The sequence below is a fragment of the Ceratotherium simum genome, chromosome 38 (genome assembly GCF_057802395.1).
Source record: "Ceratotherium simum simum isolate JZ-2026a chromosome 38, ASM5780239v1, whole genome shotgun sequence".
In the NCBI taxonomy this organism is placed as follows: Eukaryota; Metazoa; Chordata; class Mammalia; order Perissodactyla; family Rhinocerotidae; genus Ceratotherium; species Ceratotherium simum.
In genome coordinates, this window is record NC_141937.1 from 20,040,658 (window position 1) to 20,068,483 (window position 27,826).

General features: G+C 37.8%; 1 protein-coding gene across 2 annotated transcripts in view; it reads left to right on the top strand.

The window, feature by feature from the left end:
• The first annotated feature begins 709 nt into the window (after positions 1–709).
• Positions 710–27,826, top strand: part of VTA1 (vesicle trafficking 1) — a 63,516-nt gene continuing 36,399 nt past the window's right edge. The window contains exons 1-4 of one of the 2 annotated variants that reach the window (XM_087425164.1): positions 710–854; positions 23,475–23,569; positions 26,423–26,550; positions 27,221–27,302. In XM_087425164.1, coding sequence (XP_087281290.1) covers positions 743–854; positions 23,475–23,569; positions 26,423–26,550; positions 27,221–27,302 — 417 coding nt within the window. In that variant the 5' untranslated portion in view covers positions 710–742. The remainder of the gene's footprint in view (positions 855–23,474; positions 23,570–26,422; positions 26,551–27,220; positions 27,303–27,826) is intronic. The other variant, XM_004442090.3, reaches the window with a different exon arrangement.

Sequence of the window (27,826 nt, forward strand, 5' to 3'; positions counted from 1 at the left end):
GTCAGCAGCACTCAGCAAGAAGTACACGGGAACGCCTTCCCTGCATTGACAAGATAATGTCAAAATACTTTGCAAATTGTTCATCACTCCCCAGAAATAAACGATCCACAGATTATTCATTCACTAACGTATACACTATCCGGTTCAGAACAAAAGTTCAATTTTCTTTAAGCTGTATGTGTTTAGTGTTTAAGTTGAAAAAACTGTTTTTTTATCCAATGTGTCAATATACAAAAATTTAATTTAAAAACTTAAACACATCCTCCGTCATCTTACGCAAGAATTGAATTTAAAGTTTCTAAGATCAGAAAAGCTATGGACGCTGTAAACATCATCTGAGGAAATGCAAGCGATAATTCCTGAATGATGCCAGAAGCAATTCACGCTTTTACTCTTTCTCCCAATCAACAAACATTTACTTCTTGTTTTTCCCTTTCTATCCTTCTTCTTGCCACAAAAAGCGAGGGAAAATCAACCAAACAAAATGTAAAACAAAACAAAAACTCTTTTCCCTGCTACCAGCAGAGAGCGCTGGTGTCCTAACCGCTGAACCTCTCAGCCTTGAGCTAGCACGAGCCAAGCCCACTGAGGTTGTTCCTGCTGGGAGTCCGTAGTTGACGTGCTGTCGCCTAGCAACGGGAGAGTGGGCGGGACTTCCTTGCGCGCTCGCGCGCGTGACCTCCGGGCGGAAGCGGAAGTGTCGGCGGCGCGCGAGTAGGAAGTGGTGATTCCTGGAGTAGAGATGGCCGCGCTGGCTGTGCTGCCGCCGCTGCCGCCGCAGTTTAAGAGCATACAGCATCATCTGCGGACGGCTCAGGAGCATGACAAGCGGGACCCCGTGGTGGCCTATTACTGTGAGTCTTTCCGAGGCGCCGCGCCCCTCAGGCCTCCTGGGCCCGCCCGCCGCCCCTCGGCTCTTGGGGCAGGCCCCGCCCCCTGGCTTTAGATTGAGCTTTGACCTCTGGCCTACCCTGGGAACTCCGTGGGCCCCGCCCTCCCGGGCACCCCGACCCTCTCCGCCCCCTCGCAGGCCCCGGAAAGGCAGAACCCCAAAGCACCACGGCTCCTCCCGTCTCCTGTCTCGTGCTTCCATGTTCCTAAACTGACTCCACGGGCTCGTGAACTCGGGAACACACTGCCCTGAGGTTTTCTCTCTGTGTGGACACACAACACAGCCTCCCGTCTCCACCAGAGCATCCTGAAAATAACCTGGGTAGTTGAGTAATGGAGTTGGAGCTAAAACGAAGGCGAGTGTCCCCAAGACGGTAGTGATGTGGACACAAGGAAGACAGACTAATGGGCAACATAGTGAGAAGGGCGGGTTAGTTATGACAAATGCAGGCCAGTTCAGAAGCTCAGAAATGGTTAAATGCAGAGTGTCTGCTGCAAAACAAGCGCTTGAATTTGACCGTCCCCCCTTCTGCTTCCAAACTGCTCTCTCCCACCGATGAGCATTTTCAGTCTTGACTTAAATCATACCTGGGGTCGAGACGCTTGGTGGTCATTCTGTCACTTGATTGCTTGTGATACATACACTCTACAGTTGATGGAAAACGTAGATTGTCGAAACTTTTTTTTGCAGAAACGAGAGTAGTTCCAGTAGTTTTGTGTAAACTTTATTTTACATTCCCTACCTTAACTTTACTGAGGATAAAACAAACGAGCAAGGGTAAATCATCTGAAAAGGATTTTTAGAGTTAAGCTCACTATACTGTGTCCTCTGTTGTGAATGTTACACAGTTAGCTACAATTAGGTCCGCTGTCATGCCTGCCGTGCTCCAAGAGTACCCCATTTTCATTTCTCAAATGTTCCAGGCTCTTTCAAACCTCCGTGTTCTTCACTTTCTTGGAATGTCTACCTTTTTTTTTCCTCCACTTGGCAAACTGCTCATGATTCAAGATCTAACTCAAATGTCACCTCTTCTGTAGGCAGTAAGCTGGTTACTCTCCAGGCTATACCTCATTTTGTTCAAATCTGACAGCATTGTTTCCGTTATACTTGTTCTTCATGTTCCTCAAGCAGGGACCATTAATTATTCATTCAGCGTGTATTTATTGAGCTTTTACTTGTATCAAGCACTCTTTGGCACCATGGCTACAGTTGCTGTGTTCATCGAGCTTATATACAATGGGGTGGGGAGACTACACAATAAAATGAGTATATTATGTACAATACTAGAAGGTTGTGGAGAAAAATAAAGCAGAGAAAGAGAATAGGGAGTACCCAAAATAGTGGTGGTAGGGAGTGCGGAGCAGATTTCTCTTTCAAAGTGGTCAGGGAAGATTTCACTGAGTTCTCTTCTGAGCGGAGACTTGAAGGGAGTGAAAGGCAGGATTTACATCATCTGGGAAAGAGTATTCTCTGTAGAGGGAATAACAAGTACAGAAGTCCTGAGGCAGAGGCCTGCTGGAAGGAGGATCAAGGATGCCATTGTAGCTGGAGTGGACAGAGCAAGGAGAAAAATGATGTGATAAGGATAAAGAGGTAATCTCTTATAACAATGAAATAGGAACCCTTGGTCCTGTCTAAAACTAATCCCTATTCATGGGCTCTTTTGATGTACTTTTGTGACCACCCAGGGACCCTTTATTTCTTGTGTCATTATCCTCTCTCTTTTTCTGTTTCTTTCTAAACTTGCCCCAGTTTTCTTTATTTAAAAAATAAAAGAAGCTCTTACTGGGATGTTCCCCCAAAGTGGCAGTCCTGTCTGCCCAACCTCATAGATAAACTCGAAACTGTTGTCTGTAGTTGTCTTTACAGCCTTACCTCCTAGAACCTTTTCAGCCCATTGCAGTCTGGTTTTCATGCCCATTAGTTCACTGAAATGCTCTCCGCAGGGTCATGAACAAACATTTTTATTTGCTAAGTCCAGGTGGCACTTAAGTATTTTTGTTATGAAACATATGCATATTAAAGCACGTATATAATGTGTATAGAGTTTAAAGAATAATAAAATGAACACTGTGTACCCACCATGTTCGATGTTATTAGACTTTTAAATTTTTGCTAATCTGGTAGGCGTGAAATTGTGTCTCATTGGAGTGAAATTTGCAATTCTCTGAGTCTTAATAAGGTTGAGCATCTTTTCTTATGTTAATTAACTATTTTGTGATTCCTTTTTGAAATACCTATTTATTGCTTTTGACCATTTTTCTATTTCACTGTTTGTCTTTTCTTAATCTAGATACTAATCCTTTGTTATATGCATAGCAAATGTCTTCTCCAAGTTCGTGGTTTGATTTTTCACTCTATTTATGAAGTCTTTTGATGTTCAAACGTTCTTAATTTTAAAATATAGCCAATTGATCCATCTCTTCCTTATGATTTACATTCTGATTTTCAAGGCCTTGATTTCTTTTTGTGTAGTTTGTTTGGGACTTTGCCTTTCTTAATTTGTAGATGGGTGTCTTTCATCAACTCTGGAAAATTCTCTACTGTTAATCTGTTCAAGTATTGCTTCTCCTCTGTTATCTCTATTTTCTCTTGAAAGTTTTATTAGACATGTATTACATTTTTCTCCTTTAGCCTCTTTGTGTCTTAATGCTTTCATAGTGTTCATCCCTTTGTCTGTCTGTGCTGCATTCTGTGTCATTTCTTTAGGTCTGTCTTCACCTCCATATATCCTATTGTATAACCCATTTATTGAGTTTCTACTTCCATTTTTTGTTTCTATATGTTCTCTTTTTTTGTTTGTTTTCACATTGGCCTAGCCATTTCTTATAGTCTTTTGTTTCTATGTTTTTTAGACATTCATTTCTTTAAATGCTTTAAAAATATTTATTTACATTTATATTTGCTGTCTGATTATTCCTGTAGCTACTCTATTTGTGGGTCTGATTCTGCTGTTTAACAGAAGACTGCTCATGGTGATTTCTTTCCTTGTAATTTGTTCTCTAGACATACTAAACCAGTGCTCTTCAAACTTCAGTATGCAAGTAGTTCTACAGGACTCAGTTTCCCAATTCTCAACTTCCATATGTTTTCTTTCCTAACAAAGCTCCTTTGGTCTGGGTAACAAAATAGTATGCTGCTTCTTTTTTCCCAAATCCTGTTCACAGTTGCCCTTCTCCTACTTTAAGGAAGAAAGGCATGCTCTTAGGCGTCATGAGTATTTTTATGGTGCATTGCCCTGGGGAAGAAGGTGGAGAAACCTCCAGGGTGTCCTGAAAAAAGGGACAATTCAAATTACTGGTGTTAGTGAAGCTTCCATTAATTAAGGTATTAGGTAGAGCTTCCTGTCTTTCCCTGTCTTAAATGGAAGAAGATCAATCAGAGCAAAGAATAAGCCTTTATTCGAAAATGCTGGAAATGAGAAAGGATGTCAAAGGAACATTCTAATTTGGGGAAAGAGGGTGGAACATTTTTGTAAGAGTCACCTGGTTTTTGTCTCCTTTCAGAAATAATTGGTCAAGAATGAATCTCAGAACAGGGGAGGATTGTTCTTAGATATTAGCAGCATTGTTTGATTATTTGGATTTTATCCAGAAGGGTGCGGAGGGACAAGGTCCCTTTGGCTTTCGGGCCAAGCTCATGTGCACAAGGGTGTGGGGAGGATTAGCTGTGGGGACAAGGACTTGGAAGGACCATAATGGAAAATTCTCCGTCTTGCAGAGTCTCTTACACTTACACATATATTTGTTAGGGGTAATGCCTCATATTGAAAACTGGCCCGTGTTGCAGTGTTCTGAATTCCCAAAATGGGGTAAGAGTTATCCTGAAATGACCTTACGTTTTCATTATCTGTTCATTATTAAAGAATATCTGTCCTGAGATAAGAGCAAAAGAGAAATGCTGAAGAGGGCACTGCCTTGTTTCCTCCAAGTGACAAGCTCATATAAGGGTCTGTGGCTTATCGAAATTTTAGACTTAGAACTCAGAAATGAGATGGGGCATGTGGGGATATGGGTTAACATATTTATTCGAATTGGAAAATTGTCATATTTTTCTGAAAAAGTAAGCCTCCATTGGCTGATTGGTTTGGCATTAACGACTGTTTTGCCATTTATGTAATATGGTAGATATTCTCCTTAATTTAAATGAGGTAAATCTCCAGCTCTGAGGTGTTTTGTTTTTTCAGAAATACATTTAAAACAAGTGATAAGATACAAACATTTGATTTTTTTTTTTTGCCAGAGTGTGTTGAAATGAATAGTATTTCAGTTTTCCCAATCCCATCTCAATGTCTTAGCATAAATAAGAACCCTCTGAATGAAAGAAAATGATGAATCTTTGTAAGATCTTTTTTGTATACTTCACAGGAATTGAGAAAATGAATAAGATGGGGTGACAAAAATAGTTTCAAAACAAATTTTGAGGCAGACCTAATTGAAATGTCAGCTAAGAGAGATTATTAAAAATACTGTTGGGTAATTGGCGATTATGTGGTTTTTAGACTATACCCCAGAAGGAATTTAAAGGATTCAACGATTTTGCTGTGAAAAAACTTCCATTCTCATCTTTTGCTTTATGTGAATGAATTTTCTCCCTTGTTAAAGTCATAAAAATGAAAGTAGGAATAGAACCAATATTCTGCTCTGGTTTATTATGACAATAAATTATATTGATTCATAGATATGTGATTTAATTCATTATAAATGCATTTCCAATAAATTTTACTTTTTATATGAAAAGATTATTAAAATATATAATATTTATGTTTGGATCAAGTGTTCATTACAGTAATTGTAAAAACGCAATTCTAAAACAAGAATTTTAATGCTTAGCACCTTATCTCACTGAATATTTTGTAAAAATTTCAATTTCAATTTTTATACACTTTTTGTTGCAGAGAGGTATGGTAGGATAATCAAGTTAGGAGTTTTGAGCATACAAATATATTTCTTTATAATAAATTCTATAGGATAAGTAAATGGAAATACGAATGAAAAGAAAAACAGCTGTGTCAAATTTCTGACTCTTAAAAAAGAGCTTTTGGTGTTTTAAAATAGATTATGATAGATACTAAATTGCTATGATATTTACATTTGAAGAGTGATATAATTTTTAGATGTCAGTATTTGATGTAGTACAGAAATTACATTTTTTTTATCTATTTAAACTTTTGATGAAAACGAATAGATGTCAACTTAAAAATGTGTGAAGGGATACATTTCTGTAATCTTAGAGGATACAAAAATATTCTAAATTCCTAGCGCAAGGAAGAAGTTTTTTTTTTGGTGAGGAAGATCGTCCCTGAGCTAACATCTGTGTCCGTCTTCCTCTATTTTGTATGTGGGACACCACCACAGCATGGCTTGATGAGCGGTGTGTAGGTCCACACCTGGGATCCTAACCCATGGACCCCAGGTCGCCAAAGCGGAGTGCACAAACTTAACCACGATGCCACTGGGCCGGCCCTAGGAAGAATTTTTTGTGAGAAAAAAATTCAAGATTATTTTGCTAAACTACTTGCCAGTTCGTAAAAACTCCATATTCTCTTTTACTTCTGAGGGTTTATTTATGTTGCTCTCTGCCTGGAATCCCCTCTGACTTTCTCTTAACTCAACTAACTTACTCTTACTGATGCAGTACAGATTTTACTTTTAGCAGGGTCCTTTTCATAAGGATGGTCTGGAAATTGTTCCACTGTGCCTTTCATCTTGATGACACCGTGTCATAACACCTATTTCCCTTTAAATCTTGTGGATTCTCCTGGAAGACATCAATTGATGCTTCGTTTTCTTTCACCATCTGGCATGTAATTGGTATTCACAAATATGAAATGAGTGCCATCTCTCTATTACTATCCCACCAGAATGTAAGCTCTGAGAGAGCAAGAGGTGTGGTTTTACAGTGATGATCTTGGAATTTCTAACTCCTTATACAGTACCCAAGACATTGTGGATGTTTGTAAATTTTATCTGTTGATCGAATAAATGAACTAGACACTAATTTATAGCTTTTTAACATGCTCTCACTGCATTAAGGAAATGTAATGAAAAGAATTCCAACACTCTGTGACTTAAAACTTGTTACTTTACTATGTTTATAACAGATTTTAGATTAAGAGATAGGATGTGCCCTTTGGGGCTTCTCTGTTCCAGTATTTCATGATTTCCAAAAATGATTTATCTCTGGCCTTAATGGGAATACTCTAGTATTTTATCATTTTTTAAGTTGTTACCTTAATAGTCCTCTATTGCTAAGTTGTTTGGTCTTTTGTTTTCTTTTAAAATCAGGAATGAGTGTTGAAATACTGTGTATCACATTACTTTTTGCACTGTTTATGCCAGTGCTAATATGCTTATTGTTTACTTTGAACTTTCTCATGTAGTAAGTGATAACAAATTATTAAATTTACTCATATTCGAAACATCCCTCCAGTCCTGGAAAGAATCCCATTAGCTTTTTAGCTTTTTTTTTTAACTAAACTTTTTTTATTTTGAGATAATTGTAGATTCACATGCAGTTGTAAGAAATAATACAGAGAGATCCTGTGCGCCCTTTGCCCAGTGTGCCCCAGTGGTAATATCTTGCAAACTGTAGTAGAGTATCACAACCAGAATATTGACATCGATACAATCCATCAATCTTATTGTAGACTTCCCCAGTTTTACATGTATTCATTTGTGTGTGTGCCTATTTAGTTCTAAGTAGTCTTATTAGGTGCAGGTTCCTGTATCCATTAGATAGTGAAGGTAGAACAGTTTCCTAAAAATCGCTCATGTTACCCTGTTACAGCCACCCCTACCTCCCCTTCCACCCTACCTGCTGTCCCCTGGCAGCTGCTAACCTGTTCTCCATTTCTAAAATTTTATCATGTTAAAAATGTTATATAAGTGGGGCTGGCCCCGTAGTGTAGTGGTTGAGTTTGGTGTGCTCCACTTTGGCGGCCCGGGTTCCCAGGTTCGGATCCCAGGCGCCAACCTACACCACTTGTCAGCCATGCTGTGGCAGCAACCTACATATTAAAAAAAAAATAGAGGAAGATTGGCACAGATGTTAGCTCAGGGCTAATCTTCCTTAAGCAGAAAAAGAGGAAGATTGACAATAGACATTAGCTCAGGGCTAATCTTCCTCAGCAAAAAAAAAAAAAAAAAAAAACTTATAAAAATGAAATCAGGGCCGGCCCCATGGGGTAGCAGTTAAGTGCACGCGCTCCGCTGCCGGCGGCCCAGGTTCAGATCCTGGGCACACACTGACGCACTGCTCATCACGCCATGCTGTGGCAGCATCCCATATAAAGTGGAGGAAGGTGGGCACGGAGGTTAGCTCAAGTCTTGTCTTCCTCAGCAAAAAGAGGAGGATTGGCAGATGTTAGCTCAGGGCTGGTCTTCCTCACCAAAAAAATGAAGTCATACATTATGTAACCTATTAGAACTGACTTTTTTCACTCAGCGCAATTACCTGGAGACCATCTAAGTTGTTGCATGTATCAATAGTGTGTTTCTTTTTTAATGCTCATTCCTATTCCGTGGTATGTATATCACAGTTTAACAATTCAACCATGAAGGACATTAGGGTTGTGCTCTGGTCTGAATGTTTGTGTCTCTCCCTCAAATTCATGTTGAAATCCTAACCCCCAAAGGTGACGGTAGTAGGTGAGGCCTTTGGGAGGTGTTCATGTCATGGGGGTGGAACCTTCATGAATGGGATTGGTGCTTTATGAAAGAGATCCCACAGAGCCCCCTAGCCCCTTCCACCATGTGAGGATACAGCAGAGAAGTCTGCAGCCCGGAGGAGAGCCCTCACTTGGCCGTGTTGGCACTGACTTCCAGCCTCTAGAACTGTGAGCAATAACTTTCTGTTCTTTATAAGCTACCCAGTTTGTAGCGTTTTGTTATAGCAGCCCGAATGGACTAAGACAGGTTTTTTCAGTTTGTGACTATTATGAATAAAGCTGATGTGAACATTCAGGTATGGTTTTTTTGTGTGAACGTAAGTTTGCATTTCTCTGGGATAAATGCCCAAGAGTACAATTGCTGGGACATATGGTAATTGCATGTTTGGTTTTATAAGAAACCAGCAAACTGTTTTCCAGACTGGCTGTACCATTTTACATTCCCATCAGCAACATGTGAGTGACGAATGATCAAGTTTCTCTGCATCCTCTCTAGCATTTGGTGTGTCGCTATTTTTTATTTTTGTCATTCTGATAGGCGCGGTGATATGTCATCATGGTTTTAATTATTTCCCTGATGGCTGCTGAAGTGAACATCCATTCTTATGCTTATTTACTATCTGTATATCACCTTCAGTGAAATGTCTGTTCATGTTTCTGCTCTCCCCTCTTTTTTTTTTTACTGAACTTTGAGAATTCGTAATATATTCTAGTTAATAGTCCTTGGTCAGATATGTGTTTTGCAAATATTTTCTCCCAGTCTGTACCTTGTCTTTTTGTCTTCATAGCAGGGTTTCACAGACAGAAAGTGTTAATTTGCTGGTACCCAGTTTGTCAGTTTTTCCTTTTTTTTTTTCCCTGTGAGGAAGATTAGCCCTGAGCTAACACCGGATGCCAATCCTCCTCTTTTTGCTGAGGAAGACTGGCCCTGTGCTAACATCTGTGCCCATCTTCCTCTGCTTTATATGGGACGCCGCCACAGCACGGCTTGCTGAGTGGTGCGTCGGTGCACTCCCGGGATCCGAACCTGCCAACCCCAGGACGCCAGAGCGGAGTGCGCACACTTAACTGCTGTGCCACCCGGCCGGCCCCAGTTTTTCCTTTTTTGTATCATGCTTTTGGTGTCAAGTCTATATATTTTATTGTGTATTTCTCTTAATGTCCTAATCTATTTTATTTTCTCTTGTGTTTTTCCCCCAGGAGCATTCCTAAGTGAAATTGGTTCAGCTTTTTCTTTTTTTTAAAGTGTTGTCATTGTCAGATTTTTGGTAAGAGTGTGATGCTGGTTGCCTACATATCGTTGAGAAGATTGCTTCTTTTTTCATGTGTCTGACTTGAGTTAAAAGGCAGCCTATTTATCTCTTTCTTTAGATTAAAAAAAGAAGTCATTGATAAAGCAGAATGTTTTGCTTTTTGGGCGAAGTTCCTTTATATATTTATCCATTTTTTTCCATTTAAAGAAATCCCCCTTGAGCCCATGGTGATGTAGTAAGGTTTTCTAGACCATCTTCCATACCCGTCAGGTTTTCAGATTTATTAGCTAGAAATTACAAACTTAATCTTTCCTTCCTTCCCTCATGTCTCTCACAATCGACTAGTCAGCACATTTGTAAAATGTTACTTACGTCCTCAGTTTCTCTGATATCGTACCCTCACCATGCACCTGAGCTGCTGACATTGCTTCCTAGTTTCTACTTCAGGCAAGTAACCCCCATTGCCACTAGAAAGATCTGCTTTAAATGCCTAGTGATAAAAACACAGAGTAAAAGAATGATCGAATTGATGGTAGACATTTAGAAATTCTGTGTGACACAAACAGTACAATTAATTTAAAAAAATAATGCGTTAGGAAAAAATATTTCCAATAGATGAGAGACGAAGGGCCAATATCCTTGATATATAAAACACTCATACAAACCATTTTAAAAAAACTGAGATCCATATAGATAAATGGACAAAGAACATGTGTGTACAACTACTGAAGGAGGGAATACTAGTTATTAACATTTCAGCTTAATTAGTAATAAATGTAAGTTAAAGTGGCATATCATTTTTTGACTGTAAAATTATAACTCAGTGTAAATGTGTATATGGTGAAGTCTTCATTGACGTGACTGAATTGGTACAAAGTTTTGGAAAGCATTTTGGCAAAATGTATGGAATTATAAAAGTATCTGTAATTCAGTAATTCCAGTTTTGGAAAGCTTGTGCTTAGGAAATAATCACAAATATATTAAGAGCTTTATGCAGAATTCTCTGAATGATTACATTTGTGGCAAACTCAAAACAACCTAAATATATAGTATTGTGGAAATGGTTAAGTAAAATTATGATATGTCCACTGGATGGAAAGTAATGTAATAATTTAAAAATTACATGTCATCTTTTGTAACATAGGGAAAAGTTTATATGAAAATACAAGATATAAAATTGTATATATACCATGATCTGAACTTTTTTTATATGTATACTTGGAGAAAAAAATTGTGGCTTTAGTTACATGGATGGTGTTTTTTTTTTTGGTAAGGAAGATCAGCCCTGAGCTAACATCTGTTGCCAATCTTCCTCTTTTTGCTGAGGAAGATTGGCCCTGAGCTAACATCTGTGCTTATCTTCCTCTATTTATATGTGGGATGCCTCCACAGCATGGCTTGATGAGCAGTGTGTAGGTCCGCACCTGGGATCTGAACCTGCGAACCCCGGGCCGCCGAAGCAGAGCACACGAACTTAACCACTGCACCACTGGGCCAGCCCCTGTTTCTTCTTTTGCTTTTCTTTTTTTTATGTTTTATGTTCTGTAAGTGGATGTGTTTCATACCGTAAAAAATTAAAAAACAAAACCTTTATTAAAAGCAAAACAAATTTTTAAAGCCACCTGTGGTAGCTCCTATGTCTATCAGAAAAAATGTAAATGCCTTTAGTAACATCTTATGATTTGAGCTCTGAATCATCATTTGTAGTTTTGATCAAAGTGAATTAACATTCTGTTGCTGGAACCTTTACTCACCTTCTCTTGTCTCCAAGCCTTCCAACATTCTATTCTCTGCCTCAACACCTTTTCCCTTCCCCATACCCCCGCTCCATTTTTATCCTTAAGGTACTAGCTTGAATGTCACTTTTTCTGGGAGGCCTTCTCTTAACCCCCCCTGGTTTTAAGGTGCTGCTTCTCTGTGTCCTCATTGTGCCTTGTATGGCATAACCTTACTTGCTTTTCATTGGCCTATTCTCTCTTCTAGACTGTAAACTTAAGAAGGCTTGCACCCTACTGGGTGCTCTTTATTCATTGACTGTGCCAGGTAGTGCTAGGGCACTAGAGATATTTACACAATAAAGAATAGGTGCTCAAAAAATGTTTGTTAAGTTGACCTGAATCTTAAGGCAAGAGTGGTCCCTAGAAGGAGCTCCGGCCGTATAGTAGTCATTGAATGAAGAGGCCAGACAACTTACATTCATGTAGCTCCTGGCATTTGTAACAGTGCTTTCCTTGAGGATGTCTGATTTGAGTCTCCCAATCATCCTGGTCCTTCCGTTAGTAAGTGACAGAGCCAGGACCTGAATGACAGATGCCAGATGAGAAATGGTTATACGGAAAACTGTTGATAATAGGTAGTAATTAGAAAACCAGTTACAGGGTGAGTGAGGGTAAAGGGACTAGTTAAGTTGGTGAAAAATGAAAGGGGGGCAGAAAGCCAATGCAGTGATCTGGGAGATTCCTAATAAGTGGAGGGTAGAGATGGAGGCCAGGCTTAATGTTATTAACGTGTCTCTGAGCTCCATATGTCTCTCTTCTTTTCTTTTCTCTTTAATGAAGTCAGAAAATATTTGAGTCCCATCTAAATGTGGACATTATATGATAAATATGTTGATTCTGTCAGTTTTGGTGTTGTAGGTAAAGCTAAACCTATAGCAATGCCTTCCTTTTAAATTTACTTAAGTAACTAAACATTTAAAGTGTCAAGTTTGGTTTTTAAAGTTTCCTCTAGGGGGTGACATTGTACAATTGATAGATTTTCATTTGAAGTGTATGAATGTTCTTTGAGAGTTATTTGTGTATATGGTCATAGGAAAATTAAATACAATTCAGGAAGTTGTAAATATGTATGGTTATTTGAATTCTGAGATGTTATAGGACATATAGGTGTAAAATTTTAATTTCGTTTACATAAAGGCTAAATAATAATGGATTTTTTTATTGATGGTGGTAAGCCACATGGATATTAGGATTAATATTCAGTTGCCTGTTAGTTTTTGTTAATCACATAGAAATTGGATTTTTTAAAGCCAGTCAGACAAGCTTTAAGCCAATAAAGATAAGCATTTTTTTCCCTTTTTTGCTGATTTCTGAATCTGCATGATTAATTGGAGCCCATAGTCCTTCTAAGTACTCATCTTTCTTTTTTTTTTTTTTTTTTTTTTTGGTGAGGAAGATCGGCCCTGAGCTAACATCTGCCAATCCTCCTCTTTTTGCTGAGGAAGACTGGCCCTGGGCTAACATCTGTGCTCATCTTCTTCCACTTTATATGGGACGCCGCCACAGCATGGCCTGAAAAGCGGTGCGTCAGTGTGCGCCCAGGATCCAAACTGGTGAACCCCAGGCCACTGCAGTGGAGCACGCGCACTTAACCGCTTGCGCCACTGGGCTGGCCCCCTCATTTTTTTATTGTAGGCTGACACAGGATACTTTACTGAAGTAATGACAGGTTAATAATAAAGACACACTAATAAATAAATGCTTATTTATCCATTAGCATTCCATTCATTTATCTCATGTTCATTTTTGCAAACATGTATACAAACATGAATTTTATTTGTCAAAAATAGTCATTTTAATAGTTACTGCTTTTCTGAGCAAAGTAAATCATTTCATTTTTAGTCTCTTAACCTGTCCCTAAGGTTGAAAAGACAGGTCAGTGGAGTCAGGTAACTTGGCCTTAACTGTCCCCATGCAGGTTTAAAGTATCTTTGGAGAGGTTCATTTTTTATGACAATTATGTTTGATTGTTCAAAGTAAAAGCTTAATACTCTTAAGCAGCACAGGATAATATATAAGAGGTTTCAATGCATGGTAAGTTCCTGCTTTTGTTCAATTCGTCATTTATTTTTCTGTGGCTTCTCAAGGTGTTTTGGTTTTTAGATGTTGTTTTTTAACTTCAATTATTGTTTCTCTTTGGAGGCACTTTGGCTTCCATTGTATCCCTACTGTGAGCTTATTAGATATTCCTCATTTTTTTTTTAGTGGTTGTTCTAGCATTTTCAATAACTGATCACGGTCTGCTATCATATACACCACTTCACACCATGCTAAGAGCTTTGCTTTCTTTTCCCCTCTCTCGTCCTTTGGCTGTGATTGTCATACATTTTACTTATACATATGCCATAAACCCTGGAATATGGTTTTATTTTGTGTGTGTGTGTGTGTGTGTCTGTGTGTGTGTGTGAGAGAGAGAGGAAGATTAGCCCTGAGCTAACATCTGTTGCCAGTTCTCCTCTTTTTGCTGAGAAAGATTGGCCCTGGGCTAACATCCTTGCCAGTCTTCCTCTACTTTTGGTATGTGGGATGCCTGCCACAGCATGGTTTGATTAGTAGTGGGTAGGTCCGTGCCCAGGGTTCCGAACCTCCAAACCCTGGGCTGCCGAGGCAGAACATGCAAACTTAACCCCTAGGCCACTGGGCCAGCCCCCATTTTAATTTTTTTAACTGTCATTTTGTTGTAAAAGAAATTTATGAAATGAGGAAATAAAATTTTTGAATATTTTCCCACATGATTACCGTTTTCAGCACTCTTCATTCCTTTGTGTAGATCTGAGTTTTAAATTTGGTATCATTTTCTTTCCTCTTCAAGAGCTTGATCATTTCTTATGCAGGCTTGCAACCAGTGAATTCTTTCAGCTTCTAATTGTGTGGAACAAACTTTTATTTTGTCTGTATTTTTGAAAGATATTTTTGCTGGGTAAAGAATTTTAATTTGTCAACTTATTTTTTTCTTTCAGGACTTTTTTGCCGTGCCTCCCTCCCTTTTTTGGGGGAATCCAGTTACACATACGTTAGAACACTTGATGTTTTCCCACACCTCACTGAGACTCTGATTTGGGTTTTTCAATCCTTTTCTCCTTGCTTTATTTTGACTAATTTCTATTGCTATGCTCTGAAGTTCACTTTTTGTCTTATGGTATCTAATACTATTAGTCCTATCCAGTAAATTTTTCATTTCAGATATTTTTCGTCTCTATAAGTTCCATTTGTGTTCCTTTGCGTAGGTTCTCTTTCTTTCCTTATTTTATTCATGGTTTTCATTAAATACTTCGTAATGGTTTCCCAGTATTTTAATGTCATTGTCTGCTATTTCCGTTATTTTGTCTTTGTTTGATCTTATTGGGCTGTTCACATTTTTTGCCTATGGCCATCTTTAGTGATTTTTGATTGGTTGCAGAATATAGTGAATTTTAACTTCCTAGATGTCTTGAGTTTATGGTCTTACTTTGAAGGGATTTGATCTGGCCAACAGTTAAGTTATTTACAGTTTGGTTTGATCCTTTGTGCCTTATTTGGTGTGTTTTTGGCTTTGGGGGGCAGGTCTAAAGTAGCCTTTGCTCTAGGGACAGGTTAACCCTACTACTAAAGCACATCCCTTTTGGGATCTCTACTGAATGTCCTGGGTAAGCATCTAGGACCCTCCACTCTGTTTGGTTGGAACTTGAATGCATCCCAGCCTGTGTTTGCTTTGGGGCCAGTCCAGCTCACAGCTTCTGCTCGTTCTTTGTGTGGCCTTGTGGAGTTTTCCCCTATACATACACTTGGTAGTATTCGGCTGAGCCTCAAGGTCACCCCTATACAGATTTCTGGAGTTTTTCCTGCATAGCTCCCTCCTCTTCAGAACTCTGCCCCTCAGCTGAGAGCTGCCTCAGTTTCCCTGAACTCCAGTCTGTTTTCTCAGCTCAGCTAGAGGACTGCCCTGCTTTAGGACTCCCCTCCTCCTCCTCAGTGTGGACTGTGCCTCCAGGCAGAGTGCTGAGCTGCTCCTTGGTCTCTTCTCATTGGTCTCCTTTCTCTGCTTGTCATGGTCTTCCCCTGTCTGTTTCCGTTGTCTGAAAACTTGTTTCATACGTTTTTTCTAGTTTTTTTGTTGTGTACAGTGGGATGGCAAATCTAGTTACTCCATTGTGGTCAGAATTAGAATCTGCAGTCTCATTTTGATAATCAGATCACCACTTAGGGTTAGCTATGTACTCACACAATCTTTTACTAGGAATTCAGGAGTAGCTAACTTTTTCTTAAAGCTGCTGTATTATGACAGGAGCTTCAAAAATATTTGTTTAATGAAGGAATGAGTGAAGTAAATACCTTTATTTCCTTCATGCTCTCTTTTTAATCTTTGATTCATAAGTCCCTTCACAAAAGATAATACTAACCATATAACAGGTATTTATAATATACTTACAAATAGAGAAATATATTCAGTTCTATTTATTGAAATAAAATTGGCTTTTAAACATCAATATGTATCATAATGATTCCTATTTGCGTGCCACATTTATTATTATTAAAGCATCACTCTTCACAATTGCTTTTATATATCTTCTGTGTATTTATATCATACATTTCTTATTTTTATATTTCTCATGTATAAGCAAGGATGTGTTAGAATGTGTTAGAATTAATGTTTAGATTTTATGGAACTTGGAATTACACGTACCTTCAGGATTAGTAAATGTTGGTCTCCTAAATGCCTCACATTAAGTTAAGTTAGGTTGGAAAATATTTAATCCTTTTGCAAATGTGCCTCATTACTCATCTTCAAATAATATTTATTTATAAAAATAAACATTTCCTTGATGAAATAAATCAAATATATTTTCTTATAGATGACTTTAGCTACACAGTTATTCTGTTTTAGTGGGTAATTTTCCAAGTTAGACATTAATTTTTCATCATACTGCTGATGCTACAATGAATTACTTGTCTTGAACAGAGTTCTATATAAAAGTGATCCTTTTTTCTATCCCTTATCGCAAAACGATCTTTTAGTGTACTTATTAATTTTCATGAGTAGATTTAAGGTCTTTTCACTTTTATTAATTTTATTAAGAATTGTAAATCACATAAGATATTCAAAAATGTAAAAGCCAGGCCAATTTTTATCTTAAATCTTTGCAATTCTGAGATGATTCTTTCCAGTTGTTCAGTTAAAAGTGTTACTGTGTAACAATGTCCTTGTAATTATGAAAACTAAATGTGCATGTAAAACAAGAAAAAAAATGCATGTAGGCAAAAACCAGTGGATTATCTTGTTCTTATACTATATTTCAAGTGTCAGCCATCTGTGTTAAGGTTAACTTTTAAAGGACCAGAAGCTGATGTTTGTTTATAGCTGTGTCATGAAGGAGGATGATAATGGTTGTGGTGATAGTGATTGGGAATCATTTGATTTTTGTTTCAAAGGAGATAGAGGTAAGCTCCATTTTTTTTTTGTAAGCAATGGAAGTAGTTAAGAGTAACAAATTAGAAACTGAGAATTATACTTCTTATTTAGGAAGAAATCACTTTCACATGGTACGAAGAAAGTGCTGAGTTAATTTTTTGCATATTTGCTTAATGGTTAAGTCCTGAGATGGCTGCTGTTAAAGCCACTGTGAAGCTAGGAATCAACCTCATTTCTTCGTTACCTGGGCTATTGCCTATGCTGGATAGCCATTTATCCCCAAAGTTGATCAACCAAGTAGCCAGCCACACTCCATGGATGGTAGGATTCATATAGTGTTCACTACTAGGATAAGAAAATGAGAAGAAACACCTCTTAGGGAAATGAAACTGTCAGTACTGTATTTCATCACATTATCATGTTATCGTACTGGCAAACAGTATATGTAGATAGCGAATAATTAATTAGTGTCTGTTAAATTATCAGTGTATGTGTTTGGGTGAAGTTATTGGGTTTTTTTTGTTTGTTTTTTTGTGAGGAAGATCGGCCCTGTGCTAACATCTGCCAATCCTTCCTCTTTTTTTGCTGAGGAAGACTGGCCCTGGGCTAACATCCGTGCCCATCTTCCTCCACTTTATATGGGACACTGCCACAGCATGGCTTGCCAAGCGGTGTGTCAGTGCGTGCCCGGGATCTGAACCGGCGAACCCTGGGCCGGGGCAGCAGAGCGCGCGCACTTAACAGCTTGCACCACCAGGCCAGCCCCTCTTTTTTTTTTTTTTTTTTTTCTTTAAAGGAGAGCAGAGGAGTGGGGCGGGGGCTGGGGAAGGAGACAGACAGGGGGTGTAGGGAAGGTATCTTTTTTTCTTTTTTTTTTTTTGGGAAGATTGGCCCTGTGCTAACATCTGTTGCCAATCTTCCTCTTTTTTTCTTTTTTCTCCCCAAAGCCCCAGTACATAGTTGTGTATTATAGTTGTAGAGTTGTAGGTCTTCTGTGTGGGACGCTGCCTCAGCATGGCTTGATGAGCGGTGAGTAGGTCTGCGCCCAGGATTCGAACTGGCAAATCCTGGGCTGCTGAAGCGGAATGGGCAAACTTAATCACTACGCCACCGGGCCAGCCCTGTGAGGTTGCTGTTTTAAAGAGATTGAAGTATGTTTGAAATAGTCATTTGGGAGGTTGGAAAGGCAAGTATTTAAGCTCATGTGAGGTTGATAATTATGATATTTATAATGATACTAATCTGTCAGTGGTCTCTGTTGCTTGTGTGTAGGCATGGAGAAAGAGGATGGTTGGGTTTATTTATGAGTGTGCTTTTTACAGAGGGATGTAATAAAAAAATTCAAGGGTACAAGGAGATAGGGTAATAAAGTTCTAGAAAAATATATTGTAAAATGAAAGCTGGTTGCAGAGGGAAGTTAAAAGAGAAAAGACTAACTGTAATGAAGAAGTAGGGAGACACCAGTAAACTGAAAGCCTGTGATAATAGGCATAGTTTAAAGTTGGAAGAAAAGGAAGTTGTGTTTAGAGTGGGTGCTTGATATACTGATTTTGGAGGTACAGCAGTTTGAGATGGTACTTTAATTTTGGTATGACTGACATGTAAGGGAGAGCACATGCTATTATTGGAGATCAGGGTCGATAAGAATGGAGGACATGATGCTGTGTATGCATTAGAATTAAATTTGCTTTCTTACTGCAGAAAATCTAAAATAACAATGGCCGAGTAAAGTAAGGATTTACTTTCTCATTTAAAAGAAAGTCTGATGTTGGCAGTACCCGGTGCTAGTGTGCCAATTCCATGAAGTCATCAGGGACCCAAGCTCTTTCCAATTTCACATCTACAAACCAGAACATGATTACCATTTCCAAGGTTGCCTTGTGGTCCACGATGTGTCCTAGAGTTCCAGTCATCCCATTTCTATTCTAGGCAGCAGGGAGGAGAGAAGGGAAAGAATCAGTAAGGTCTTTCCCCTGCTGTCATTCCTTCTTTTAAAGTGACTTCCAGAAGTCTCTCCCAACAGTTTCTGGTTACATGATATTGGTCTTAGTTACATGACCATATTTTGCTTTGCGGAATACTGGGAAATGTAATGTTTTGGCTAGGTACATTACAACCCCCTAATAATGTAGGAGTCTTATTAGTAAAGAAGATAGGAAGGGAGGATGTGGGTAGGCAGCTAGCAGTCTCTGCTTCAAGTATTGATTGTTCATGTAAACAGCAAAATTTTCAAGAGGATGGACAAACAAGGAAGGACCCTGAGGTCCGTGGGCAATTAACAAGCATAACAATATCAAGTGGAAGAGAGCAGCATGAGCCCTAGAGCAGCGTGTTTAGAAGACATTGAGAGAATACGATAAGTGGCAATGAGATGCAAAGAGAAAACCAGTCATGCTTGCCAATCCTGAGAGAGGAGGAATGTAAGAGAATTAAAAATCACTGCTTGAGAGGACTGCAAATAAAGTGGTTTCTTCAAGTGACACCAGGTTTCAGTTAAGACGAAGAGAGGGAAGGAATCTGAGGCGATGTAGGGGAGTTTGCTGATTATGAAGCAGTAGTCCCAGGGCCTACTGTAGAAGGAACAGGGCTGTGTGGAAGAGGCGTGGGTAGGTTGGTGCAAGAAAATACAGTTTATAGTTGAGAGGAGTAAGGATGCACTGAGCAGTGCTTCTTAACCTTTTGATCACCTATCCATATGATCTTAAAAAAAAAGACAAATCTCTAATTATTATGTAAATTATTTATAAATTCCGTGTATGTATTGATGTCCTAGTACTGTATGTAGTATTAAAAAAACTATATGTATTATAAAAGATAGATGAAACTTACAAAGAATTAGATAAAAATATCGGTAGAAATGCTACTGTTTTCTTCCCCACACTCCAGCCAATTGTTTTGCCAATCCCTGGGAATGGATCTCAAAGGACGCAGCCTCAATATAGCTTAGGGTGGGGCTACTTTCAGGGGACATATGAGCAACCTGGCATGGAATTGATCCCTACTCTCAACTAAAAGCCTTCCTCTTAAGAAATAAGAGCAAGAACACTTAAAATTCTTCAGAAAATTTTGGTGTTACAGTAAGACACACTAAGATTAAATTTGGAGGAAGAAAAAGCATGTTATCGGGTATGGATATTATCATGTGAGGAGATGACATTTGATTTGTGATCTCAGCAAAATCAAATAGCCAGGAAATATAAAAGTAAAAATATATTAAAGTAGGAACCACAAATCATTGGAGAAAGGAAAGATTATTTATTAAGTATATTTGAGATAAGTGTCAATATTTGGGAAGGGCGGGGAAATGCAAGTTAGATTAAAGAGTTAAGTTTGAAAAACCATAGGAAAAACTAGAAAAATCATATAACAGTATCAAGTTCCCTGGAGATAAAAGAACTTTCCAAGCTTAGAATTGATAGGGGAAAAAAATCACGAATAATAGCTTTGAGTACATAAATATTTTAAGCCTCTGTGTTTTAAAACAACATTCAGAAATTGAAAAGTGGCGTAATATTTGCAGCCAATATGTTTATTTTCCTAAGGGCATTTCATGTGATGCCCTTTAAAAAAAGAAATGCAGCACAAACACTGAAAGAAAAGACCTGAACTCACAAAGAGGAAACGTTGAGGAATTTAATCACGGTTTTTTTTGTTTTTTTTGTTTTTTTTTCAGTTGCCTTGTTTTTTTATTTTTATTTTTTTTTAAATTTTTTGTTTATTGCAGTAACATTGGTTTATAACATTGTAAAAATTTCAGGTGTACATCATTGTACTTCTATTTCTGCATAGATTACATCATGTTCACCACCAAAATACTAATTACAACCCATCACCACACACATGTACCGAATTATCCCTTTCACCCTCCTCCCTCCCCCCTTCCCCTCTGGTAACCACCAATCCAATCTCTGTCCCTATGTGTTTGTTTATTGTTGTTATTATCTACTACTTAATGAAGGAAATCATACGGTATTTGACCTTCTCCCTCTGACTTATTTCACTTTGCATTACACAGTTTTAAGAAAAAAAAAAAAGAGGTGACTAAAATAAGCACAGAGCGTGAACAGCTCAAAAGGTATGACTGGTTTAAAAAGGGGAGGCTGTTCAACCCTGCTTTAAAAGGTATTGGTGGGGTGAGGGGGGAGATGGTTAAAACCTAATAGACAAATGGGTAAAGGATCTGGACATGTTGCTAAAGAAATATGACTGGTTAAGAAGAAAGAGAGAAAAAGATAGGAAATTTGGTCATATTTGTGATCAAAGCAATGGATATTTAAAATAAGTGCTTTTTTTGCTTCTCAAAAATTAGAATCTGTTTTTGGTTCAGAGTGATATCCAGTGCTGGCTAATGTGCAGGGAAATTGAAGGCACCATGCTCTTTATACTGTGTGCCAGTGTAAATCTGTACAATACTTTTAGAATTCCATTTCGTTTTCTCTCGTTACTACCTAAGTGGATCAAACGCTTAAATTTGATATATGGAAATAAATACATTAATAAATTAAACTTCAAGCTCTCTAACATGAGATAGCCCTAAAAGCCTAAGCATTAAAAAGTAGTTCCTTGGGCCGGCCCGGTGGCATAGTGGTTAAGTCCACGGGGTTCACAGGTTCGAATCCCAGATGTGGACCAACACACCACTCATCAAGCCATGCAGTGGCGGCATCCCACATACGAAATGGAGGAGGATGGGCACAGATGTTAGCTCAGGGACAATCCTCAGCAAAAAAAAAAGTAGTTCCTTCAGATTAAGCTATTAAAATTCAGAACACACACAGATCAAATAAATAACTGTGTATTATGTGTATATTAATACATTTTTAAAGAAGATATGATTGGGTAGACATAATTGAATTGGAAATCCTGTGAGTAATTAACAGATACCAGCCATGTTACAAAGCTGTAGTAAATGAAGCAGTGATAGACCACTAAACTGACGAAGCAAGATTGACAGTATACAGAATGGGGCCTTTTTATCCCAGGGAAACAATATATGATAATGAATGATAAAAGTGGCATTTAAATTAGTGGAGCAGAGTGAGCTATTCTTTCATTCACATATTTATCATTCAGAAAATGTTTATCGGAGGCCAAGCACTGTCCTAGATGCCAGAGATGCATAAACCAAATAGACTGAAATTGCCATCATCATGGAGTTTAAATTCGAGTTTGAGTAGAGACAGAGGATAAATAAATGAAGATGATTACGTGCTGAGGAGAAAAGCAAAACACAAACAGAAGAGGGAGAGTGTTCACAAGATTCCATTTGGGAGGAGAAACGTTGTATCCCTCCTTCGTACTGCATAGAGAACTGCCACAAGGCAATTCATGAAAAAGCAAACAACCCAGGAGAAAATTGGGCAGGAGATTTTTTTGCTTTTCTTTTGGTAGCTATTCCTAATTCATAGAGGAAGATACAGAGCTATGCAGTAAATAGCTAAACCTTTTTAGTCGTGAAAATGCAAAATCAAACAGTGAGATACCACTTAGACTCCTGAGATTGTGATAGGAAGTTTGAGTCATACCAGATTTTGGTGAGTTTTGCATATGTTGCAGATATGACTGCATATTGGTAATCTGTTTTGGAGGACAGTTTAAGGGTAACTCCAAAGTGAAAAAGGTACACACTGTGACACAGGACTTCCACTTGTCGCGATGTACCTTGGGGAACTCTTGTGTGGCAGTGCGACATGACTTGTAACAGTGACAGTTGTGTGACAGTGCGACATGACTTGTAACAGTGACAATCTGAGCATTACCTAAATGTGCCTTAGTTGGAATGAAATGTCCATACTGTGGAGCACTGTAGCGCTAACACAGATCTCCAGAACATACTGTTGAATATAAGAGGTCAGTTACAAGCGGTATGTGTACACACCCGTGGTAACAAGTTACCACCAACCTGTTCACAGCTCTTATCACTGGGGAAACTGTTAGGATTGTGATGTCAGAGAGGTCTTTAGCTTTTGCCTTATCTCTAATGTTTTTATAAACTTTTTTTAAAGAGAGGGTATATTTGTTTTTATTTGTATACGTAAAAATGACTAACACAATTCTCCCTAATAGCCTCAGCTCAAGCTGCATTTCCCCCGACTCAGCCCACATTGTGTGTTTTATCAGTATTACTTCTCTGGCAGTTGGCAAGTGCTCTTGTACATGTGGTGGCTTTTCTGAGGGCCCTGACTTACCAATTAAATTGCAGGTCCCTTTGACAGCTTAGGACCTAGTTCTTTTTTTTTTTAAACAATGCCAAAAGAGAAGGCCTTACTTGGTAAAAATTTATCATCATCCTCATGAATCTCTGCATTCTTTGGGTAATATTTTTGTGCTCTTTGTATTTGTAAATAAGATTCATAGTAAATCACAGTTTTATTTCTAAATACACTTAAATTTTAAATTATTTATTAGGTAAAACATATATTTTAAACATTCATTCATGGAGAAAGATGAAAATGAAATTGTTCGAATCATCTTCTTTTTCTTTTCTTTGTAGGTCGTTTATATGCGATGCAAACTGGAATGAAGATTGACAGTAAAACTCCTGAATGTCGTAAATTTTTATCAAAGCTGATGGATCAGTTAGAAGCTGTAAGTTAAACACTGATAATTTATTTTCTGATTAATGTTTAAAATACCATTCTGTTTCATTTGTGTATGTGTGTGTTGTCATTTTAGTTCTTCCCCTTGGCAGCAATCAGCAGTGTCATTATAGCTGAGGAAAAATTAGACAAAGTTTTTTTAGTTTTGCATCATACTACTCAGGGAGTTGTAAGCATAAATTAAAGTAGGTTTCAGTGTCTTTGCATATACCATTATATCTTGTTCCATGTTATTGTAGATGGCCTTTGAGTCATCCTTTCATAAGTGACGAACCCTTTCTGACCTTCCTTCAGTCACATGGATGATTGATTTGGGAATTTTTTAAAAGCTCTTATAATATTGAAATGAGCTATTTATTTAGTGGAAGGGACAATGAAGGGAATGATATCAGTTGCGTATCGTCTCTTTGTCCCACTCTTGGTCCCAGAGCAAGATACTCTTCTGGTCCAAGCATTCTCCCCTGCTAGCAGAAGTGTGCTAGATGACTAGTGAGTCACCTTCTTGAACCGTGAGTTAAGTTTCCAGGTTATGTAGAGGCGCCAATCCGGGGAAAATGGCATGGGTTGGATTGGGGGTCAGTGCATCAGGAAGGCAGTGCTGGCCGAGGTAATTAGTAAGCAGGCCTCCACCCTGTGCCTCCCGGGCCCAGCCCTCCCGGTTTCTCTTTCAGCAGTGTCAAGGTCTGCTCCTCATTAACCCGTCTCCAAGGCTGTTATAGTAATAGCTGCAGCTTACTTTTTATTTGCTTATTTACTTATGTGACCTGCTCAAGAGAATTAGAAACCTAAGTGTTTATTCGATCGTTTGCATTCTTTTGTTTAGAGAGACGAAATTTAGGCTTATTAACGATCAGAACATTTATACCAGTCAGCCCAGAGCTTTCATAAATGCGAGGAGTTATTCAGGTCAGAGCCGTGGCCAAGTGTTAAGCAGTCATGGGCAGTAGTGTTCTCTCTAACTTGGTATGGGTGTCTGGCCTTCTGACCCCGAGCCCCTGTCGTCTGCTCCTAGAATCACCCCAGGGGGCCCCTGCTGGCACCACTGATGGGAACTTAACTGCCCTTAACTGGGACTTCCACTTCTAACACTGCTTCTGTGGACGCAGGAAGAATTTGAGTACCCTTCTTTGGAGGGTGGGTTGAGGGGGTGAGAGGAAGAACATGTCTCACACATAGCAGTAAATTTGTAAAATCCCATCTCTAATAGATATTTTATAGAGAGTTTACCTCTGTTAATTTCACAGTATGACAGTAATAGCTAAAATAGTAATAACTTACGGATAAGACAAAACTCAAACTTCTTTATAATATGCAAAGTGTAAAATCACATTTATTTTATAAAGGGACTCATCGGGAGTTTGTCATCATCTAAATTAAATAACAAATAGACTAAGTTTACTCTATGGTGAGAGCATATCTGCCTGTGCTTTAATGTTTACATCATAGTTGGAAAGCTTTGAGTATATTGTTTTTTTGCTGCCAGAGATTTTATATTGAAGACGAGATGAAGTGACATACTCCTACTAAATTTTTCTAGAATTAAATTTACCTCTAGAATGAAATCTAGAATTAAATTATTGACAGTGTGGATATAGTAAACTAGTGTTATATGTGGGACTTTCTTCTGATTTTGTTCGGGATAAGCATAGCCAAAATGTCCTTAAATTCCAACATTAAATCTCTTCTGAACCTTGAATTATTTTGTTGTAATTATGAGAATATTTACTTTGCTGATTTTATGAAAAAATCCCAAGGCCTTTTTAATTTTTATTTATTTATTTATTTATTTTTTGCTGAGGAAGAGTCAGCCTGAGCTAACATCTGTTGCCAGTCTTCCTCTTTTTGCTTGAGGAAGATTGGCCCTGAGCTACCATCTGTGCCGATCGTCCTCTGTTTTGTATGTGGGTTGCCGCCACAGCATCGCCGCTGACGAGTGGTACAGGTCCACACCCAGGAACTGAACCCAGGCTGCCGAAGTGGAGAGCGCACCGAACTTAACCACTAAGCCACAGGGCCGGCCCCTGAGGCCTTTTTCAAATTTAATTTTTTACTTTATAACATCTTTGAAAAAAGCAATTTTTACACAGTAGTATGGTGCTCAGATCTAATATTCCAGAAGGTCATTTTATTCTAATATGACAACCTGAGTAAAATGTAGGAACTTTGTTGTTTATAAAATACTTTAAATTATTGTATGTGTAGTTAAGGGCTATACTGACTGGAAATTTACATGGTTGTAAATTGTGTTGATTTGAGGTATATATTTGTCTAAATTTGTAAAACTTCCATAATCCTATTTAAGTTTGTTATCTTATACCTTACTTAAAATTAGATCTCTTTTTTTTTTTATATAGTGTGCTCTGAGAGATACTATTTTACGATATAATGATCTTTCTAGTCTTATTATATTTGATAGAAGAAATTGAAGTGGGAATAAATTATAATTTTAAATTATATATGATGAGGAAAGAATTTCCTAATTTTATTTTTAGGATATCTGATAGTACACTGGATAATACATGACTTTGAAATGTTTATCTGATGCTTTACATAGATAGTTGAATGTATTATCTTTTTTATTCTTGGCTATTTTGATTTTTAGAGCTAAATTATACTTTCAGGTTATCATGAGTGTTTCTTCAAAATTTTGTAAACATTGGACTTTGTGTTAAATACCTTGGGCTGAGGCAGAGCAATTTTCTTTTTGCAAGATTTCATTGATACATCTTTTACCGAGTGAAGGTAAAATAATTTACTTAAAATGATTATTAGGATTATTTGTACTTAAGCATACACTTCTCTGAGTCCAAAATCATAAGCTTTATATCTGATTTTATTTTAGCTTAAGAAACAGTTGGGTGATAATGAAGCTATTACTCAAGAAATAGTTGGTTCTGCCCATTTGGAGAATTATGCTTTGAAAATGTTTTTGTATGCAGATAATGAAGATCGTGCTGGGCGATTTCACAAGTAAGTAAAGAAAAGGGAAAATAAAAATTGTAAGTTTAGTTACTGTATAACAAGAACTATCCAGTGTTCTAGTGAACGCTTTCGGACTTCCTGATTAATGATTTATATTTTTCTTTTAATTACTTGTAAATCTCAGAATGATTTTGAATTACAAGAGTGATGCTTTATTTTTAGAGATAACGGCTGAAAGAAGAATACTTCGGGCAGATGCACTTTCTCAGTAAATGTACCCTAACTAGCCATTTTTAACATTTAGTAAAATCTAAGAGTTGATTTTAGCCAAAAACAGCCTGGTTCAGTGATGTTGGTTGTAAAAATTCCCACCCCCACCACATCAAATGATTTGTCATTATTAGAGTAATACATGAGTACAAAGAAATGCACATGGCTTGATATGGATTCAGATAATACTGTAATTACATTTTCTAAAATCAAAACTAGACTATAAAACCTGGCTGTAGCATATTTACCTGTAACATGAGCATTGTTACTTTCTCCTAATAACAGATTACAAAAAGAGCTCCATTGTGTTCTTGAAATCTGATTTTATTTGAAACGTTAATGTCAGAGTGCTTTTATAAACACTGGAATTTTTTCTTACAGCTACATGACTAATTCTATGCCTTAATGTTTTTCATTTAAACTAGACCAGCTCTCTTTTCTCTTCCAGAAACATGATCAAGTCCTTCTATACGGCAAGTCTTTTAATAGATGTCATAACAGTGTTCGGAGAACTCACTGAGGAAGTGAGTGTGCGTTCTTTATTGTCTTGTTAGCTGGAGATCTGTGTGTTGCCGTTCACCAGTTTTGCTATTGCATTGTTTATTTAGAGCAGCATGTTCATCAGAAATGTAGTGTAAGCAAAAAATATAATTTTAAATTTTCTACTAGCCACATTTTAAAAAGTAAAAACAAAGGATGAAATTATTTTTACAAATATATTTTATTTTTTGTAGTAATTTCTTTAAATCCAGTGTGTATTTTACACTTCAGCAAATGGATAGCTACTGTACTGGGCAGCACAGGTTTAGAATTTGATTTTATTAAGTGTTTAAATATTACTAATCCTGTATGCTGTTAAATTTCTACACTGTTATTGGTAAACATAACAGAGACAGAGAGTTTTTAGGGCTGTTTTATTCCTGTTTCATTTCTAGTCAGAAATATTTATGATTTGTTTCTATTGTAAAATACATATAGAACTTGATATTTTATGAGGTACTTCATATCCATTTTATCAATTTGTCCCCTCCACTCTAAGATAAGTAGAGTGCAT